The 21,403-nt window shown below is 38.1% G+C and overlaps 1 protein-coding gene across 1 annotated transcript in view; it reads left to right on the forward strand.

Annotated features, from left to right (window-relative positions):
- Sugct (succinyl-CoA:glutarate-CoA transferase) overlaps window positions 1-21,403 on the forward strand; it is a 668,818-nt gene that overhangs the window by 77,566 nt on the left and 569,849 nt on the right. Inside the window, 1 exon segment of the mRNA XM_036188867.1 lies at window positions 8,943-9,038. Coding sequence (XP_036044760.1) covers window positions 8,943-9,038 — 96 coding nt within the window.

Here is a 21,403-nt window from a genome sequence, read left to right on the forward strand (position 1 = left end):
TGTTTTCTTTGACTGATGAATCTATTTCTTCTACTGTATCTTCCACACCAGAGATCCTCTCTTCCATCTCTTGCATTCTGTTGGTTAATCTTGTATCTGAATTTCCTGTTCGTTTACTCAGATTTTCTATTTCCAGCATTCCTTCTGCTAGTGTCTTCTTAATTTTTCCTATTTCCCTCTTCAGGTCTTGGACTGTCTTCCTTGCTTATTCATGATTTTCTTTCAAGGATTTATTGTTTTCTTCTGCTTAATTGTCCTTTCCTCCATTTTTTTATAGCGTCCTTCCCATTTTTTGTTTGTCTGTTCCTCTACTTTATTTTTGATTTCTTCTATATAAGGTTCTAGCCTCTTCATAATGTTACTTATAAGGTTGTTTTCTTCTTCTTCTTCTTCCATTCTGTGATGTTCAGGTCTAGCTGTTGGAGAAGGGATAGGTTCTAGTGATGTTGTATTGGTCTTTATTTTGTTGTGTGTACTTCTGCCTTGACTTCTGCCCATCTCCTCTTGGGTTTGTTCTTGGTCTTATCAGTGTACTTGGTCCAGAGAGAGTTGAGATTTAGGGAGCCTTTCTCTGGGGCAGATGGAAGCTCTGGGCCAGATGGGAGCTCTGGTCCAGGTGAGAGTGCTGGCCAGATAGGAGCTGAGGGCCTGGACTCTAGTCTTGGGAAGTCCCTGGGGTCTCCTCATTTTGTCCAGATGGGAGTTCCAGGGCAGGCTTTAAGCTTAGGGCTATTATCTGATTCCCAGGAAGTGGCTGGGGTCTCTGGCAGATGGGTGTGGGGGCAGGATGTGGAGACTACAGGGTCTGCCTGCAGTCTTGGAAATGGGGAGCCTTCCCACAGGGCCTGCCAATTGGCAGGAAACTGGGGCCAAGTTGGTCAGGTCCTCCTGGGATGGCCTGTGTCTAGTGGTGGGACCCAGGGTCAGTTTCCTCTCTGACTATAACCCCAGGCACTCACCTCTTGTCTAGATGGGCGTTTCGGGGTGGATGGGTGCTGGGGGTTGGTTTCTGAGTCTCAGGAAGTGGCTGGGGTCTCAGGCAAATGGGTGTGGGGCCAGGGTGTGGAGACTGCAGTGTCTGCCTGCAGTCTTGGAAAAGGGAAGCCTTCCAGCAGTGCCTGCTGATTGGCAGGAAACTGGGGCCAAGTTGTTCAGGTCCTCCCGGGATGGCCTGTGTCCAGTGGTGGGACCCAAGGGCAGTTGCCTCTCTGGCTATAACCCCACATTTATTCTCTTTAAACAACACTAATTATATTCAGTAGGTTTTATTTAGATAGTTATGCATATATATGTATAAGAATTATAATAAAAGAAAAAGAGGCATTTAATTTGAGAGGGAGTGACGGAAAGGACACGCCAAGGTTTGGAGGGAATAAAGGAAAGGGGGAAATGAAGTAATTATATTTTGAACAAAAAAAGAGGCATAGCTATAAAGTAGAAGAAAGACTGATGACATGGACAGACTGTCGGGAGCATTCCAAAGGAGAACTTTCAGAGAAATCTTCTGGACAAAGGAAAATAGCTGACTTTTATATCTTTAGCGTGTAAAGGAAAATTCCACACTTCACGACTTAATTTGGGGTGCTCTAAGTTACAAGGAGCATAGAGGGAACTGGGTACTGGTCAGGTTCATAAATTCAGAGCCTAGGATAGCATTTTAAGTCTACTAGACAGAGATGGAACTACATCAGGGCATCGTCTTACTTCTTCAGGCTATAGGCTATGGCAGCTTAGAGTAACCTTAGAGTAACTGTAACAGACTAAAGAATGAGTAAATCTTCCAAATTATTGAAAAAATTACATATTTCATGGAAAATTCAGAACAAAAAGTGGCGAGTTGGTGTGACAGTATGTTTACCAGGAAAGTTAAATCTCTTTGGTGAAGTCCTGGGAAGGAGATGTGTGGTTTAACCACAGCCTGGTCAGAGCTTCAGTGATTATAGAGAGGTTGAAATGTTGCAGTTCCTGGCCCTGATTACAGATTATTTTGTGTTGTCATGGCCCCATATTAGATATTTATTACCAACGTCTGTGTGTTATTTAGCATTTTTGTGACTACTAGGTAAATCCTTTGGCTTGTACAGACACAGCTTCTCCTAGCCAAAAGGCCCTTGATTGACTGAGCTTCTCCTGCTTTTCTATCAATCTTTTTTGCCCTAGAGCAAGTGCCTTAATACTTATTTTCTCAGCTATTCATAAGAACAAAAGAAGCTAGATTGTATAGCCTATCTCTATCCATACATCTCTCTATCTACCTAGCTGTATCTATCTATCTATCTATCTATCTATCTATCTATCTATCTATCTATCTATCATCAATCCCCATATTCAGCACAGTATCTTTCATAGAACGGACTTAAGCATTTATTTAATAAACAAACATTGAGCACTATTTATATTATTAAAAATTTCAGTGTTGAGGTTCTGTGTTATGTGCATGAGAACGTAAAAGGTTTTAGAATACACAATATTTACCCTGAACTTGTCCCTAATTTAAAAAGAGGAACAAGAAGAGACACAGATATTGTTATAACATGGGGAAAACAATAGAGTTGGAGTGACTAACTAGCTCTGTGACCTTAGACAAGTTATTTCTCTTCCCTATTCTTTTATTTACCAATGTGCAATGTTTAACTGTTTCTTAGAGTTTTGGTTTTCAAATCCAGTGTGCAAAAGTACATTAGCCAAATTATTTTTTCCCCATGTTCTATCCCTACAGAATTTGATTCAGAAGCTCAGGGGTAGGTTACAAGAATTCCTTTGGCCCTCTACAATGCAGCAGTGATACATGCATTGCTATGTTTGGGGAAGACCTAATCTAGTGCCTGTTAGTTTGGACATCTTATTACCTTGTAATTGTAGAACAAGCTCACCTTAGAAAACATAGCAGAAAGTAGTTGTATTTAGGTACACTGTTCATTTAAAGTCAGGAAATATTTTTATTTATTTATTTTTATTTTTTGTTATTTATTATATTTGTGTTTTAATTTTACACATCAGCCATGGGTTCCCCTGTCCTCCCTCCTCCTGTCCCGTCCCCCCCTCCCCCCCTCCCCTCCATTCCCATCTCCTCCAGGGCCAAGACTCCCCTGGGGATTCATTTAAACCTCCTCGATTCAGTACAGGCAGGTCTAGTCCCCTCCTTCCAGGCTGAGCAAAGTGTCCCTGTGTAAGCCCAAGGTTCCAAACAGCCAGCTCATGCACTAAGGACAGGTCCAGGTCCCACAACCTGGGTGCCTCCAAGCTATTCAATTGTCTCACTTATCCAGAGGGCCTGCTCCACCTGGGGCCTCCACACAGCCTTTGGTTCATAATTCATGTGCTTCCATTCGTTTGGCTATTTATCTCTGTGCTTTTCCAATCTTGGTCTCAACAATTCACGCTCTTACAGTACCTCCTGTTTCTCGGCAATTGGACTCTTGGAGCTCTACCTGGGGCCTGGTCAAGGATCTCTGCATCCAGTTCCATAACTTATTGGATGAGAGTTCCAGCATGACAGTTAGGGTGTTTGGCCATCTGATGACCAGACTAGGTCAGCTCAGGCTTTCTCTTGACCATTGCCAGCAGTCTACAGAGGATGTATCATTGTGGATTTCTGGGGACCTCTCCAGCACTCTGCCTATTCCTGTTCTCATGTCATCATTTATCATGGTCTGTTATTCCTTGTTCTCCCTTTCTGTTCTTGATCCACATGATCATCTCAGTAGACACAGAAAAGGCATTTGACAAAATCCAACACCCCTTCATGATAAAGGTCTTGGAGTGATCAGGAATACAGGGAACATACCTAAACATAATAAAGGCAACCTACAGCAAGCCAACAGCCAACATCAAATTAAATGGAGAGAAACTCAAAGCAATACCACTAAAATCAGGAACAAGACAAGGCTGTCCCCTCTCACCATACTTATTCAATATAGTACTTGAAGTTCTAGCCAGAGCTATAAGACAACATAAGGAGATTAATGGGATACAATTAGGAAAGGAAGAAGTCAAGCTTTCCCTATTTGCAGATGACATGATAGTATATATGAGTGACCCCCCAAATTCAACCAAGGAACTGATACAGCTTATAAACAATTTTAGCAACATAGCAGGATACAAGATCAACATAAAAAAAATCAGTAGCCCTCCCCTAGGCAACAGACAAACAGGTGATCAGAGATACATCACCCTTTACAATAGCCACAAATGATATAAAATACCTTGGGGTTACTCTAACTAAGCATGTGAAGGACCTAAAGTCAGGAAATATTTTATTACTTAGGTAAAGAACATGGGGCCTGATGGAAAAGATGATGTTAAAATTGATGATTAAGACTGGATAGAGAGATGGGTAAGTTAATGTTTGCTTGGTATTTAATGTAACATAGCTATTGGCCAGAATATATAGGGCTGCAGGAGGAAAATGACCTGTTTTGATGCAATGGATCAGAGCTCTAGTTTTCTTTTTGCTCTCAAAGTTGTTTTCTTTTGTAGATGAAATATTTTATTGCTTCAGTTTGCTTGCTGGAAATATAGCTTGTGGTCAGGTGGTGAGAGGCATCATGAGGCTTTTGTGTGTGTGTGTGTGTGTGTGTGTGTGTGTGTGTGTGTGTGTGAAATAAAAGAGTACAACCTTCCTCAAGCCTCTAGGGGCTATGCTCTTTGTGATCCACTTAGGTTAGTCCCCATTGGACTTCTGGTTAGATACAAAGACTATCATGACCACTATGTTATTTAAAATAATAGATTTACTGCAGAATTATTATTATTAAACCAAAGTTGGCTTTTTTGTTTAGATGAAGCCATATAAAAGCAACATTCTGAGTAAATTATATAGCGTCCACTTGATGAAATAATGAGCCTAAGTTTAGGGGATGAAAGTAATGATCTAATGCAATATTTAGAATGAGTGTTTAGTATGTAGTTATTAACCTAAAAGTCACATCCTGCATTCTTTTAATTTGTGAAAAATTTGTCACTAATTGCCCAAGAAACCTCTGATTTTTCATACAAAATCACCTCATAGCTGTTGACGTTTTCCCCCTTCTCCCGCCTTAAAATAAAGCCCTATAAACATCAGATTACTCTCAGATCTGTATGCCCTCTTTAAATATTGAACTGCTAAGTTTAGCCCCATTGCTCTCTTTTCAAAAATAGAATTCTTTCCCCATCCAACTTTGTCTTTGAGAAGCTACCAACAAATCATGGTTTTATTTTAATGACAACTGGCTTAAAATCTTATTTAACCTTTCTGTCCATTGAGAACCTGCTAATTCTTAAGCATATTGGAGATTAATTACTGATATATAAAGAAAATGGATAGTATCTTCCATTTAGAAGCAATTTGAGAGATAAGTTCTGGTATTTAATTCAAATTCACTCTAATTGAGGCAGAGTCAGGCAAACAGAAGTAAAATAATTAAAGGGCTGGGCAGGTCAATCTCTGTGAGTTCCAGGCTAGCCTGGTCTTCATACTGAATTTCAAGACATCAAGGGCTATATAGAGAAACCCTAACTCAACACACACACACACACACACACACACACACACACACACACACACGCACACACACACAATTGAAAGAGAAAAATAAGAAAATAAGATAGGTAAGAAATAAGGTAGCCAGGTTGATATTCTGCCTTGAGTCTAGCCCTTACTTATCTCATTTCAGAGTTTGCAGTTTTGATTGTGATCATCTCCCAATCTACTGCTTCATGTATCTTTGCTGACTTTAAAGTAAAGAATAGACATAATACAACTATAGTGATTAATTTCTTGTAATATTTATCTTTATGAATTTGAATTCTTGTAGTATTATCAGTGTCTTAGAAAGTGACTTTGGGATTTTTTTGAAAGAAAAATACATAGGACCACAAAAAGAAAGAAATATCTGTCTTATAGATTTCAGACTTCAGAAAATGTCTCCAAAATTCAGGAAGAGGCATCTTGAGAAAATGGCTACAATTGCATCCCTTTTGTCTTATTATTTGACAGCTTAAAGGAATAGTAGGGTTAGAAGTACAGATGTTAATCGAAAACTTTAAAATCATTTACTGTTTTGTAAATTGTGTTCATACTCTCTGTGGTTAGTTATATCAAATGCTTCATTTCAAGCACTTGGGATATTATCTGCCTATATATTAGGATTTCAAATATTTTTGATTTTGAAGTACTTTAAAACCCATAAGTTTAGCTAAAATGAGCATAACTTTATAGGGAAAATGTTTGGGGGTCAAAGAGGTCAAATTAGATGCCAACAGTCATGTACGTACTTGGAAGTTGGCAAAACTTAGAAACCATGAATCTGGAATCCCTTCCAGGGCATTTTCACTACAAAATGTTCTTTTGATTTTGCATTTTGAAAGACACGGAAGTGGTCTGTGAAATGATCATTAGCACTAGGCAGCCCAAGCAGCCCTGCAGTGTTTCATGGTTCAAATGCCCAAGACCAGATGGAAGTCCAGAAGTGGATGACTCAGAATTTATTAGTTTTGCCACCTGGGTAGTACAGCCAAACCAGCTGCCACAAGGCAGTTCCAATTTCAGCAGAGCAGTAAATGAACAAAAAAAAAAAATGAGAGTCAATCTCCATAGTAAAGGAAAATGGCTGATACAGCAGCAAGATTCACTCAGCATGATTCCTGTTGACAGCTCTTGTAGGAAGTAGAGTTCTCATTCCAGGCACATGGCAAGAAATGGTTAAGGCACCTTGCCACGAAAAATCAGTACCTGAGTTGTTCCAGAAGCTACTGTCAGTTTTGGGTGTGTTTGAATTACAGGCTTGGTAGGTTCCCAGTTACAACTGATGATCTCGAAAAGGAAAATTAAGCCAGTGCTATAGCAAAGCTATGTCATGAAGCCAGATGTTTTTTTTTCCCCCTGTAATTATAAAATATCATTTATCACCCTTTTACAGCCCTGATCTTTGGAGGCCTGCATATTCAGGGATCCTAAGATCCCTGTGGATGGTCACAGAAATCCTTCCATTATCCTCATGATTTCCTTATGTGGATCTGAAAGTTTACAGGATGTGCCTATGATCCCAATACACAGCAGGATGAGGAAGGAAGGAGAATTGCTGCACGTTTGAAGCTAGCCTGGCCTATAAAGTTTGTTCCTGGGTAGCCTGGTTATAGACTGAGTCTCTGTCTCAACTCTCAAACCACTAACAAGCCAACTGAAGTCAAAATAAGAGATTTTTCAGGATCTGTCCACAGAACACTAAGATTCAGAGAATGGAGCTGAGGTTTCAGATGACTCCTAAATAGATCTATGGTGCTCAAAAACAAAATGAGCCTAATAATGAAGGCATGGAGAATCAGACCAAATTGAGAGAGGTAGGAATTTTTGCTTAGATGAGGAAGGTTTATTTATTTTTATTTTATTTTTAACTTTCTTTTTATTTATTTTTTTGTGTCTTTCACATCATGCATCTCAATCCCATTCATTTCCTGTCCCTGCATATTTGCCCTCTGTCCTTGCAGCCTCCTCTCCCAGAGAAATTTTAAGAGAAAAAAGAAAAATGAAAAGAAAAAAAAGGGGGTGGGATGTCATCATGGAAGCTGTAGTGTGACATAATGAGTCATGCAGTAAACCCTTTTGTCCACTTATCTTTACTTGTAAGTGTTCATTGCAAAGAGTCATTGGTCTGGTTCGAGGCCTCTGGTTTCTCCTATACTATGGATGCTGGTCCCTCACTGGGACTCCTCTTGGTTATCCTGCTGTTGCCCTGCATTGTGGAGATCCTGCAGCTTTGGGTCTTCAGAGTCCCTTCAGGTGCTCCAACAGGTCACAGATGGTGTGGATATTGGTACGGGACAACTTATAACCCTGGTTCTGGGCCTGGGTAGAGCTCTCCTGCATTGCCTTGGTGAATTCACCCTTTGCATCAATGAGCAAATGGTGGGGCTAATTCTCCTGTTTCATGTCCTCAGAATCAGATCTCCCACATCTACACCTTCAGGGCCAGCTATACTGTGTTGCCTAGGCATGGTGTAGGGCCATTCTTCTGGATGCTGAAGCAGATGAGGGACAGGGCTAGCTTTCCTTCCCTCTTGACCTCAGGGCTAGCTTTCCCACCTGCCTCAGGTGTTGATGGGCAGGGATGGGGTGGGATAGTGGGTATCTCTCTCCTGCCCTTATTGCTACATGACAGGTGAATAATAGGGACAGCTTTTCCATGCTCACAATATTGGGGCTGGCTTGCCCACACCTCTGCCAATGGAGTTGGATCTATTTTCCTGCCCCTGCAAGGTACAGGGCCTGCTCTTCCAAGTACTACAGATAGTGGTGGGTAGGGGCACCTTTCCTGTCCTTTTGACCCAGCTCTCCTACCTCTCTCAGGCATTGATGGATGCAAAGGAGAGGGGAAGAAAGGTTTATTAATGAATTAAAAAAAATCTCATTTTCCTATGTAAAAAATGCTTGGGCATTATTTTTTCTTCAAAATGCAACTAAACTGACTGAATAGAAGCTTGGCATTATTTCTGTTTATATGTTGAAAAGCTCAGAAGACTGTAGCTCCTTGCTTTGGTTTCCTGGCCTTAGTGATGGTGCAGGCTTTTTGGTGTTATCATGACAAAAAGAATAAGGGCATAGCCAGAGAGGGGAGTTCATATGCTAGTTGCTGACATATCTTGTTGTGGCTTTTTTTTGCTTGTTTTTTTTTTTTTGCCCATGGCTAGATCAAGGTGCTGTTGGCTTGGCTGACATCTGCCTACAGATGGCCTTTTTAGGAGATGAATTTTTCTGTGTTCATATTTCTAAACTGATCATTACTTAGTCATGTAATAATGTTCTTTATTTGTATGAAGAGAATGCAGACATGTATATGTTCTCACTGAATTTGTGTCTTTTCCCCTCTATGATGACAAGAAGTGAAATGGTTTTTATACTATAACATTTTGTTAATGATTACAGGTAAATTAACTTTTTCTTTCTATTTTTATTCTGGCAGGTGGCATGTTTGACCCAAGTAGCTGCTAATTATCTTATTGGTCAAAAGGAAGCAAAATGCTGGGGCACAGCTCATGGCAGCATTGTTCCTTATCAGGTACAATTTAGACTTCATTACTATGATCTGCAGATCTGTACAATAGGACTCTGGGAATTAATTTTTGTTTTTTGCAAACCCTCCAGCATTGTTCTGTAATGTGTCTCTGACTTATTATAGCAAGGTTCAGTTGTTCTCCTTAATTTTTTTCATATTTCTTCACCAGAATATTTGTAACAGAACACTTAAATGGATCAAAGGAACTTATAGAAAAGGAATTTCTTTGGAGCTCATAATATGATGGTGTCTTCATTTCTTTCTTTTTATTTTCCTTTCACCCAAAAGCTTCTGTTACACCATTGACTTTAGCTACTTTATAAAGCACTGTGAATTATCATGCTAGCTATAAAACAAATGTTACCTTCCTTCTCCATCTGACAATAATATTCTCACAGGGTTAGAGTGAAGTGAAAATTTGCGTGTGATGGATCTCCATCCTTGGAGAAAAACAGATGGTTTGAGCTGCTGTTCTTTATTAAGTGTCTAAACCTCAGAAATTCTGGACTTTGGCTAGTGAAAATGAATATGTGAAGAAACTGTGACTCTTTAGAAATAAAAGCTCTACTATGTCTTCCCAGCCACTAGCCTTAGCCTAGCCTAGTTGCATATTTCTTTACATTTCCTTTCATTTGTCAAACTTTCCATACTACATCATGAATTTAAGAGGAGTGAGGTCTTTCTCATCATTTCTCTCATATTCAATAGAAATGTAGGCAGTGTACCCTGGAAGTATCTGCATAATAAATGGATGGATTTAGCTCTAGCTATTTCAACATGTGTATTCTTGACAGGAAACAGAAAACTCAGAATTTTTTGTTTGCTAGGAAATCCATCAGCACTTCCAGTCATCCTTTCAATGTTAAGAGATTATTTCCTTGGGCAGGTCTAGTTTCATTTCCATTTCTTTTAAACCCATATTTGAGGAAAGTATAATCCACTGTGAGCCCAGCATGCTTCCCTCTCTTGTTCTGTTTATGACCATTTTATACCTGAGACTTTGCTATGATTTCTTGGTATAGCTGCTTTTCTCAAGTTGAGTTACCTTCTGGGATAATTATAAGTTTGGAGGATTTCTTCAGTACCTCCTTTTTTGTCCCCACTAATGGATTCTTGACCACCATAGGGACATTTGCTTCCCCAACTAAGATTTTCTTGTGGCTTCAGGTCCCTTCAACTCTTTTCACTGTTTCTTCTCATCCAGTTTGCTCCTAGATCAGGTGTATGGTTTAGTGATTCATAATTATAATTGATGATGAAAATTCTCAAGGGTTTTTTTTTTTTAGCAAAGCACAATGTTAGAATTTATGTGAATTCATCTCAAATAATGGAAATTCAGGCTTCATCCTTTGATGTATATGAAGAAAGTAGCATTTCTGAGTTGGAAAGCTTTGTAGGATAATTCTAAGTCACATTACAAAAATATAAAAGTTTCTTTTTTTGATAAAAATAGAATATCCACTTTAAAAGCTTGCTATAGACCTTAGCTATCCCTCCTAGGCATCCATACCTAGAATTCTGGCATCCCAAGTAAGCTCTTAATTGTTTTACTGTGAGGGACAAAGGAATTCAGAATGTTTGGCCCTTGTTTTAGAAGGTTAAGTGTATAAAAGTCTCTCTCTCTCTCTCTCTCTCTCTCTCTCTCTCTCTCTCTCTCTCTCTGTGTGTGTGTGTGTGTGTGTGTGTGTGTGTGTGTGATTTTCTTCAAGGATAGAGAAGTACTTCGTAGTTCAGTCATCTCAGCCATATTAAATGGATAGAAGGCTTATTTGATCACAGTTGATTGTAAGAAATGAGATCTACTTTGGTCTTTCCTCAGGAGCATAGAATTATCTGCTTCCTCCCTGTAGAGAAATGCTTCAGCAGAGTGATTAAAGATTAAGTGCAAATTGAATGAAACTAATATAGCAAAATGGGTCCTAGATATTCGTCAAGATTCTTATCTGTTTGCAATTTTTGAATAGACCCAAAGAATATTTCATGAGTGAATTCCAAGGTAATTATAATTCACTTTCTTATGATAATTACAGTTTTGCTTTTAATTTGCTTCTTATTGTCTGAGTTTTTAGCCCAGTGTCTATAATAAAGATCCTGATAGTTTTGGGAGGTTGTTAAGGTTCACAGCTTGCTTTCATTTCATTGTTGAACTCCATTTAGATAATCATAGACCTTGAACACATAGCATATATATTTTTGAGAAACAGTGATCCTTCATTATATGTTGTTTTAGAAACATGTAGTTCTTAACTACTCATATCATTTATCCATTGATGTACTTTTCTTCTTAATTCTTTGACTGCAGACTTTCATTTTTTTATGTGTTTTTGAGACAGGGTCTTGCTATGCAGCCCAGTCAGGCCTTGAACTTTTGATCTTCTTATCTTAGCCTTCTGCATAATAGGATTCAGGTATGTGTCATTATATTCAGTTTGTTGTCAAATTTTTAAATCTCAACAAGTTAAATAAAAGTAGAAACTATAGACAATTTTTTTTGCTGTTTCTGTTAAGAAATACGAAGTTATAAAATTTACAGGTAAATGGCTAGAACTAGAAAAAAAACCATGCAGACCTATGTAACCAAGACTGGGAAAGACAAACACTCAATATGATTTTTTTCTCATATATGAGTGTTAACTTTTAAGTTTTGTGTATGTGTGTTTCATTTAGAATAAACATAGAGGTTAAGTCACTAGTAAGGACTAGTAGGGTCCATTGAGGTGGAAGGTATATTTCAAGGAAGGGAAAATAGAATATAAGGTTATAATGGAAAAGGCGGGGAGTAGAACAGGAAGGGTAGAGGAAGGAATACTGGGAAGAATACCTACCGCTAAAGACCTTTTGAAATGCCATATGTAAACTAATACTGTAGAGTTTCCTAACACACACACACACACACACACACACACACACACACACACACACACACACTATTTAGTTTAGAGTTACCTCCTAAATGAAGCCAATACCCCAAGCACACAACGTTATGTTACCAAATAAAACTCATATGGGTTACTTCTTTTTGAGTTGTTGGTTCAGTCATATAGATTCCCCCACAACATGACAGGGTATTGCCAATTCTATTGTTTACCCACCACAACTTTAAGATCCTATAACAGAAGTCATTACATATTTGAGTCAAAGAACCATAGCTGGAGAAAAATCTAGCTGATACTCAACTGGAAGCTTTAAACTTATTGGCTAGCATTCATACTGCAGGAAGGTGCTATGTATGTTACCAAAAGAGAAAAGTAGACATTGGTTTCACCCAGCTTTGAATCCTATGAGCTACAATAATAACATGACTGACAAGATACGCCCACTGGTGCAATAATGGGAGTAACCAAACAACGTTTTCCATTAGATTGAAGTAGTGTTCCATGAGATGGAACCCATACCTGACATTGTTAATGAAGTCAAGAGCCTGTAGCTAGATAGGTGATGGGCCCTAGGTGAAATTTTATTACTATTTTCTGTATGGACTTGGCAATAAAACAATCCTGACCATCTTATTGGTATGCCTGTAAACTGGTACATCACTCAACTCTCATCAGAGGAGCTTCTTTATGAAGTATGTGGTAATTAACACAGAGATCTGCAATGGTCCGTGTGTAAAGAATAAGAGACACTGGAATATTTAGCCCTAAAAGAGAAGTCCATGCTTAGCTCTAAAAGGGTGAGAAGATTGTAAGAGTCAGAGGTGGTAGATGACTTCCAGGAAATAATGTTTTCTAGACATAATAAGGCAGATGCAGATATGAACCCAGGGTGATTATGACAGCATGCACAAGGCCTACAAGCTAAAACCAGACAAAGTCCAAATATAGAGTTTATTTTTTCCTTTCTTCACTCTCTTTATTATCCTTCCTCTCCCTTCTCCATTTAAGTCTCCCCATTTTTTCCCATCCCCTTCATAACATTGCTATTTTCCTTTCCAGAACTCTTCTCACCTCCTTTGGTGGTCTCTTTCTACTTTCCTGGCTTCTATGGTTGTTCCAGGTCACATATTCAAACCTAAAGATTTGGATCTAGGAAGCACAATAAGAGAGATCATGCAGTGTTTGTTTTTTTGGGCCTGGGTTAATTCACTCAGCACAATGTTTTCCAGTTATATTAATTTTCCTGAAAATTCCATGATTTCATTTTCTTACAGCTGAATAGAATTGCATTTTGTATTTGTACCATATTTTCATTACCCACTCATTGCTAGATGGCCATCTAGGCTTCTTCTCATCCTTTTAATTTTAATATTGTAGCCTGAGTTTATTTAAAGCTCCCTTACATTTTTCAATTTCCTAAAAGTCTACCATTTGTATGTCCTATGCTTGTGATCCTGACATACAATTCTTTCCACGTCATCAAATATCTATTCACAAGTACTTACAAGGATAGAAAATTATAGTGAGTGTACCGAAGAAAAACAGAATTTATTTTTTATTGTTGAAGTTTAGCCAATCTTAGAACAGAAGTACTCACATTTCTAACTATGTCTTTTGTCTGGTAACAAGGAAGTTCATTAACATGAAGGAATTGGGGTCATACCATGGAACCCCAAATCATGACCAATATAAGTTTTCATAAGATCCGTCAGGAAAAAAAGAGTGCAATCACAACCATCTCCTTCCATTGAAAGACTGAGACTTAATCCCATCATCTTTCCTTCCCTTCTTGCTCCTCTTCTTCCCCTCTTGCTTCCCTTCCCTTTCCTTCTTTTTCTTACCTCCCTCCATTTCTCTTTCCCTTTTTATTTTCTGAAGTCTCAGTGTGTTCCTCAGACTCTTCTCAAATTCCTGTTCTCATGTCTCCTTTTGCTTAACCTTTCAAATCGCTCTTACTACAGGCATACACTGCAATTCTTGGCTATTTTATGATTCTTTACACCTATTTGCATTAATCACCTCCAGGACTCTAACTCTTCCAGGCCATGTATGGTCACCCAGTAGGATATGTTCAGCTCTTTCCTTTATCCAGTTTTTGTGCCATCTTCTTAGTTGCTGTAAAGTCTACCACACAGAGAACTTACCAAAGACTTAGATATATTTTGTTTAACATCCCCCCCCTTTTTTTTTTTTGGAGCTGAGGATCGAACCCAGAGCCTTGCGCTTGCTAGGCAAATGCTCTACCACTGAGCTAAATCCCCACCTCCCCTCTTTTTTTTTATTAAGAGATTTTCTATTCATTTTATATACCAATCACAGATTTCCCTCTCCTCTCTCCTCCTTCCCCCAAGTCTTCCCCCACCCTCCTCGTTTCCACCTCCTTCAAGGCAAGGTCTCCCATAGGGAGTCAGCAGAGCATGGTACATTCAGTTGAGGCAGGTCCAAGCCCCTCCTCCCTGCACCAAGGCTGTGCAAGGTGTCTCACCATAGGCACTAGGCTCCAAAAAGCTGGCTCATGCATTAGGGACAGGTCCTGGTCCCACTGCCTGGGGGCTCCCTAAACAGTTCAAGCTAAACAACTGTCTCATTTACCTAGAGGGTCTAGTCCAGTACCATGGGGGCTCCTTAGCTATTGGTCCACAGTTTATGTGTTTCCACTAGTTTGGCTAGTTGTCTTTGTACTTTTTCCAATCATGGTCTCTTGCTAGTAGAATTCTTCCTTTCTCTCATTGATTGGACTCCTGGAGCTCTGCCATGGATTTCTGTATCTGCTTTCTTCAGTCACTGGATAAGGGTTCTGTAATGACAGGGTATCCAGCTGAATACCTCTCTCTCTCTTAATGATCATTTCTTCATAATACTTTGTTCTTACTCAGATGTTTTTCAAATGCCAGAGTGTATTTAGATCATCTAATTGTCTTGTTAAGGTACAGATTCTGATAATAAGTGAGGCTGATGCTGTGCTGTGAGCATTAAGGTTCCACATTTAGATTTTAATAAGAGTGACACCATTGTTTTTGTACTTAACTGGAAAATGTTAGTACTTATTAAATCTATGATTTTATCCATTCCATGCCTGCATCGAAGCAGTGAACATGAGTAAAAATGAGCACACTAAGTGTCTACCTCCCAGTTTGTGGCCATCTCTTACCTGAAGATTCTGTTATAGTCATATATGCTCTGTTTTGTCTCTCTGAGCTGACTACTTCATGTATCTTTATAAATCATCTCTACTGGTACTCATTGTTAGTTGACATTTTTCATTAAAACTTGATGCAGTCAGAAGAGAATAACTTTACCCTTTGTTTGTTGTACTTCATAAACTCCAACTATATACCCACATATTATTAACTCTATTTGTTCCTGTCAATATGGGGCAAAGCATTTATTACTCAGTTTTGCTTACCTAAAACACCATTCCCGTACTTTATCTTTTCTATATATTTTCTTGTATGCATAAACATGTGGACTTAGTTTACATCATCAAAACTCCATCATCTAGAAGGATGTGGTGCAGATGTATAATTAAAGGCTGAGCAATGTAGGGAGGCTCTGTTTCAAAAATAAAAACAGGACTACACTTGCCTAGAATATGAAGGGTCCTGAGTTCAATCCACACTCTTGCAATAAATGAAACAAAATACCAATAAATTAACCAATTAAAACCAAACCAAAACAAACTCAACCATACCAAAGCCCACCTATCTACTTGGGCTCCAGAGTATGGTTTTTTCTGTTTACCATTCTACTTCTTGTGCTCTGTGTTACAAAACCTTTCCAAAGAGTTTCAGGTAGTATTTTCTGGAAGGAAGTGATATACCCACTGTGTCTTCTAAGATAGCTTTTATGCTTCACAGACAAAAAGCTTGAATAGTACATGGACCTCGGGCAGCCACAGGTGTTTGGGAGTGGAATAGCAAGGGCAATGAACTTTCATGCTTTATTCACACTCCTTAGCCTTTCAAATAAAGAATCTTCAAATAATTTTTTTTTTCTTTAAATGACTTAATCAATCACATCTTGATTTTTTCTGGACTTTTCTTCTGAAGAAGCTTCTAACTCAAGAGATGGAAGAAAACAGTTACTTAGATGATTAAATGAAATTCTGTCCTCTTCACCTCAGTTTGAGTTTATTCAACCAAGGAGTAGAGCAGGAAGCTGTGCTTTGTTATTTCTCAGAGGGTCATTATGCTGTGTATTTAATTTGGCCTGAGCAGAGATGCAGACAGGCAGTAAATTCCAAGTGTGAGGAGATGCAGCACTTTGTTACCATTCCTTAGAAAATGTCCAAGTGCTATTAAATCATGAAGATTAGGTAACATTGGGAATATTTTTATATTTTTTTTAGCTCACATTAAGAAATCCTTTTAAATGTCAAAATTTAAACAATACACATCTGTCTCTTTTTATGTGTGGTTTTGTTTTTAAATCATAGTCACACTAAGGCACTCAGTAAAGTGTAAAGATAGAGTTTGAGCAGGCATGTGACCACACTGCATAGTTAGCTTAGTTGATGAATGGTAGTAACTAGTAATGACCATCTGAATGTCACTGAACACAGCATATAACTGGGGTGCATATTGATGAATGTCTGTGTTACATATCAAACTTTATTTTAATTTTTTTTATTAAAAAAAGACCTAGAGATGTTACATAAATTTCTTTTGTCCTAACCGAGATTAGAATCATGGCTTTAAAATTGCAAAATTAATTTATTGTCCCACTATATCCATACTAGAAGTTCCTGCAGTACTAGGTGCAGCAGACGATGGATATTTGTTTCTTTATTAGACAGAGAACAGTTCCTTTTCATCCTGTGTTTGAAAGGTAATGTAGTTATTATGATTCTAGAAGACAGAAAACATAGTGCGTGTCCTTGCTATAGAAGTATATTTGAACTCTGAGGTGTGGAATGGTATAAGTTTTCCTGTATGACAGTTTCAACTCACTGCTTTTATATAACCCTTGACAAGTCAAGTAAATAACAGTTTCTTGAGCCCTCTGTGGAGGAGACACCATCTTAGTCTTTCAAGCCACAGGAACTCAGAGACAGTTTAGCAGGTACAATCCAGAGGGCTTGTGGTTTGAAGTTAGACCTGGAAGAATGAAATGAGACAGTGTGAGCTGGGTTTCTTACCTGACTCAAATAAGGTCTCAGTAAAAGATAACTCTTATTGCTATTGCTACAGATGAGTTGACATTATAACTTTGTGAATAGTTTCTGTGAAAGTCTAAAATAGTACCTAAGAAAATATCCATGGAAACTTAGGGGTAAAATAAATAAAGGTACATGGATGAAATTTTAACTTTCATGAAATTTGTAGTTTAATTTACTTTAAATAATTTAAAGAAGGAGGGCAACATGATGTGGTATTTTTTTCTATTTTAAAAATTTGTCCTGTTACTTTTACATATACTAATACGATACAATAAAAATTGTATTATTGAGATATTGCCCAGCTGTAGTAATAGTACAAGAACTGTTTGAGATGAAGAGGATAATATACAGTGACTGAGTCATTGAAGGAAATGAGGATTTTCGTTTAATGAATTATTAATAAAGACACAGTACAAATTCATAGTCAACCAAATGAAAAAGGGCAATATGATTTTCAGAAGTAATCTCTGACAGAGATGGGAACCTATCTCTATAAATAAATAAACTTGTTCTTGAGATCACTGAGATGGCAGTTCTCCCTCAGCTTAAAATAATGAGAGAAAGGGCTGAAAAGATGTCTCCGTGATTAAAAGTGCTTACTGCTCTCCCAGGAGACTGGAGTTCAGTTCTCATCATCCATGCCAGGTGGCAGTAACTCCAGTTCTATGGGATCTGAGCCCTCTTCTGGCCTCCTCAGGCATCTATACATATTTGGCATACTTCATACAAACACATATGCACGTAAAAATCTTTTAAAAGATGAAAGAAATACATTAAATACATATTCATTTGTAATAATTATCATCAAAATTATATTATTAAAAATAAAGGCAAAAAGAAACCAAGTATCAATAAACAATAAATTAAAAAGAAACTAATTGATGAAGGTAGTGACACTTGTATGTCAACATTGCTTCTGTTAAGATCATAGTATAACGGGCGAAACTTCTATTCTGCTGTGGATAGTCACTCAGCATCTGGAAGTTCTGAAAAACCTAATGGCTTATGCCACTGATAACCTTTACATTTTCTGATGACCAGTAAGTCCACACTTCTGTTAATTTACTTCTTTGTTTTAATAATCTTGCAAATGTTTTCATGATGGTATAAGTAAAATCCATTTTACTCTTCTACTTTGTATAAGCTCCCACATCAATTTTAACATAGAGCCTGTTCTAGTTTGAATGAGATATGTCTCCCATAGACTCATGCATTTGAATCCTCGGTCCTCTGTTGGCAGTACTGTTTGAGGAGACTAAGGAACCTTTAGAAAATGGATCCTTGCTGGAGGAAGTATGTCACTGGGAGTGGGCTTTGGTGGTGTATATATAGCCTTGCCTCACTTCCTTCTCTCTGTTTCCTGTGAGTAGATAAAACGTGATCAGCTAACTTCTTGTTCCTGCGCCCACTCTATGCTGTTCTTGCTATGATGGACTACCCCTCTGGAAATGTAAGCCAAAAAAAAAAAAAAAAAAAAAAAAATTAGTTTTAAACTTAAAAGTAAGTATGAGTTACTGGGTCATGGAAAAATGTATTAGTTTGTGTTTCATTTCACTTTGTTTTGTTTTTTATAATGTTGGGAATTGACTCAAGGGTTTCAGTATATGGAGTGTGTGCTTTACCACTGAGCTATATGGTTTGTGGAGTGTATGCTATCCCACTGAGTCATATCCCTAGCAGTCAGATTGTATTTCAGAAATTTCTACAAATTTTAAATTAATTAACAGTGACAATTTAGGACTTACAGTTCATTTTCTGTTAAATAAAAGTGCTAATTTTGTGATCTCCCCCCACTTCTTCCTAAAGGTTGGGCAGGTATCTTTCATGTGTTTACTTCAGAGCCTCTGAAAGCCTCAATTCACATCAATTTGAGATTCTTGTTAGAGCAAAATGAAGTCTTCTTTGAAGGCCCTGGTTACTTTGAAATAAATTGGCAAGGACTTTGCCACAATTCTAAGAAAATAGGTCATTGGGCAGTCCAAGAGGCAGATAAAATTAGAGAATATGTGCCAGCTACTGGCATAATAGCCGCCACTCTGCTTCTCCTAAGAAAAGACTTAACTTTCTTTGATTTAAAACAAAATTCCCGAGCTTTAGATAATTTTGGTGCTCAAGGATAGTGTATTGTGATGCTAAAAAAACTATTTTGACTTTTGAAATCACAATGGCCTCCAGCTAACAACTGCAGCATTTAAACGTGCTTTATTAAGAGGCAAAGCAGTAGGAGACACATGGAAAGGCAAGGAATTAGAGAATAGTTGGAGGCATTTCAGAATTTCATCTGCTTCTCTTTCATTCACAGGACACGTGAAAAACCAATAAGATTGTACATTTCTTATGTGAACAAATTTGATAGAAACTATTAAAAAAGAACCAAATGTCATTTCAAATAAGGAAGAATGTTTAAATAGCCATTTGGATTAGTAACTAGCTAGCAAGGATCATTATGGCTGTGAGAGGTGATGCTAATAAGTGATTACTATGCTCTAGTTATTAAATGCTTTATACTTATTTATTTATGCATAAAACAGCCATGTAAATACATCTTGATATTTACATTAATACTTATATTACAATATATTTTTCACCTTCCAACAAGGAAACAGAAAAAGAGAGTTTAGGTAACTTGGTCACAGTCACAATTATGAGTTATAACTTGGGCAGGAAGATGTGATTCTTTCTATAGCATGCTGTGGCAGATGATACAGTCTTGTATGTTAAGTTTCATTTTCTGGCTTAATGTTCCCTTTGAGAAAAAGTTATTTCTTTCTCAAAGAAAATAAAAAGGCATTTTACTCTTCATAACATCCCCTTCAAGGCTGCCAAGAGCAATTGAAGAGGAGTAAACATTTCAGTTGTTTATTTATTACAGGAGTCCTTAATTATGAGTTAAAAGCAAATTTCCTTCAGGAAGTCAGGTTTTACATCTTCTGAATAAATCTTTCGATTGCATATTCTATAATTGTATCAGAATAGTAATTAGGTCAGGTTGTAGTGAAACAGTTGTATTTCTTCCCATCAATTTAATGAGAACACCATCTTTGAGCAATACATGAGATTGGAGTGGTTTGGGCTATTGTGAGACTCATGGTTTCTAGTTTTCAAATGGTATTTCCATGAGCTTGTAGGCTAGGGCAGGAGTTGGAGACAGAAGTGTTTGGGACATAAGAGGATAACCTGGGGAGAAACCTAATAGATACATCTCCAAAAATTCCAGCTTTATCTCAAAGTGAGACATTCTACTTTTTTTGGTTTTATTAGTTTCAAATAGAGAATCCACTGCTTGAAACGAATTATTTGTTCCAGGTCAATAATTTTGTTCCCAAGGATAAGATGGAAGTAGGAAGTGGGTTTTGCATTTGTTTGCATGTTTTAGAAAGGAGAGACTGGTCTCCTTCCTTGTCGGAGTTAGTTGTGGGTTGTAGGCCAGTGTTACCAGAAGCAAAGGGAAGAGTCTACCCTAGAGCAGAGGGAGGCTTTGGTAGGAGTCCTGTGTGGTCTACAGCACTCCTTAGTGGAGGGGAAGGATTAATTCACTGTTAAGAGTCTAGGTTGGTAACTCTATATAAAGTTAAGGCTCTTAAAAATAAAATCATGCAGGGCTGGATTGGGGCAGCTGTTGAATGTCTTGCTGTTCTCAAAGGTAATCCCAGCCAATCATGTTGAAATTCTGAGTAGCTTTGCTTATCAGTACTGTCTCCCATGGTGAATCCTGTTCAAGAACAAATGAACTGGGTGGTGAGAGGAGAACTGGAGTTCTGAAACAAACACAAGTTACCATTCTACTTCACTTGGGTCTGGATGTATCCTCCAGTGGCAGAACGTTTTTTGCCTTTTTGTCCACAGCCTCAAGTCCCGTCCCCAGTATTGCAAAACAAAAGCCTGAGAGGGGTAAGTGTTTACAATGAAAGGAAGCACATAATGTGTGGAATGTTGAAGTGAACATGTATTGGAGACCTGAACAGACAGAGGAAGTAAGTACGATGCTGAGTGGGGCTGATGAAGGTGGAGCACTGTCCAAGTCATGTTGAGAATTCCTTTGACCTTTCTTTTCTTCTGAGGGTAGGAGCAGATGTGAGATCTTTTGGGACATGGATCCCATGAAAGGTCTAGAAGTGGCAGCATGGATATCATCTACACATTTGTTAGATGTGACATCTAGTTCACTCTCTTGAGTAGAGGCAATTCATTTTCATGTTAGGCTTTGGGAAGCCTTGCTGTAAAAGTACGTTTGAATCTGCCTTTTGTCATTCCAATAAGAGTCCACTAGATGTCACTCTTGTAACCTGGTTATGGGGATTACATTTTTCAGTTGGGCCTTGCAAGAATTCCTA

Source organism: Onychomys torridus, chromosome 5, assembly GCF_903995425.1.
Source record: "Onychomys torridus chromosome 5, mOncTor1.1, whole genome shotgun sequence".
Lineage (NCBI taxonomy): Eukaryota > Metazoa > Chordata > Mammalia > Rodentia > Cricetidae > Onychomys > Onychomys torridus.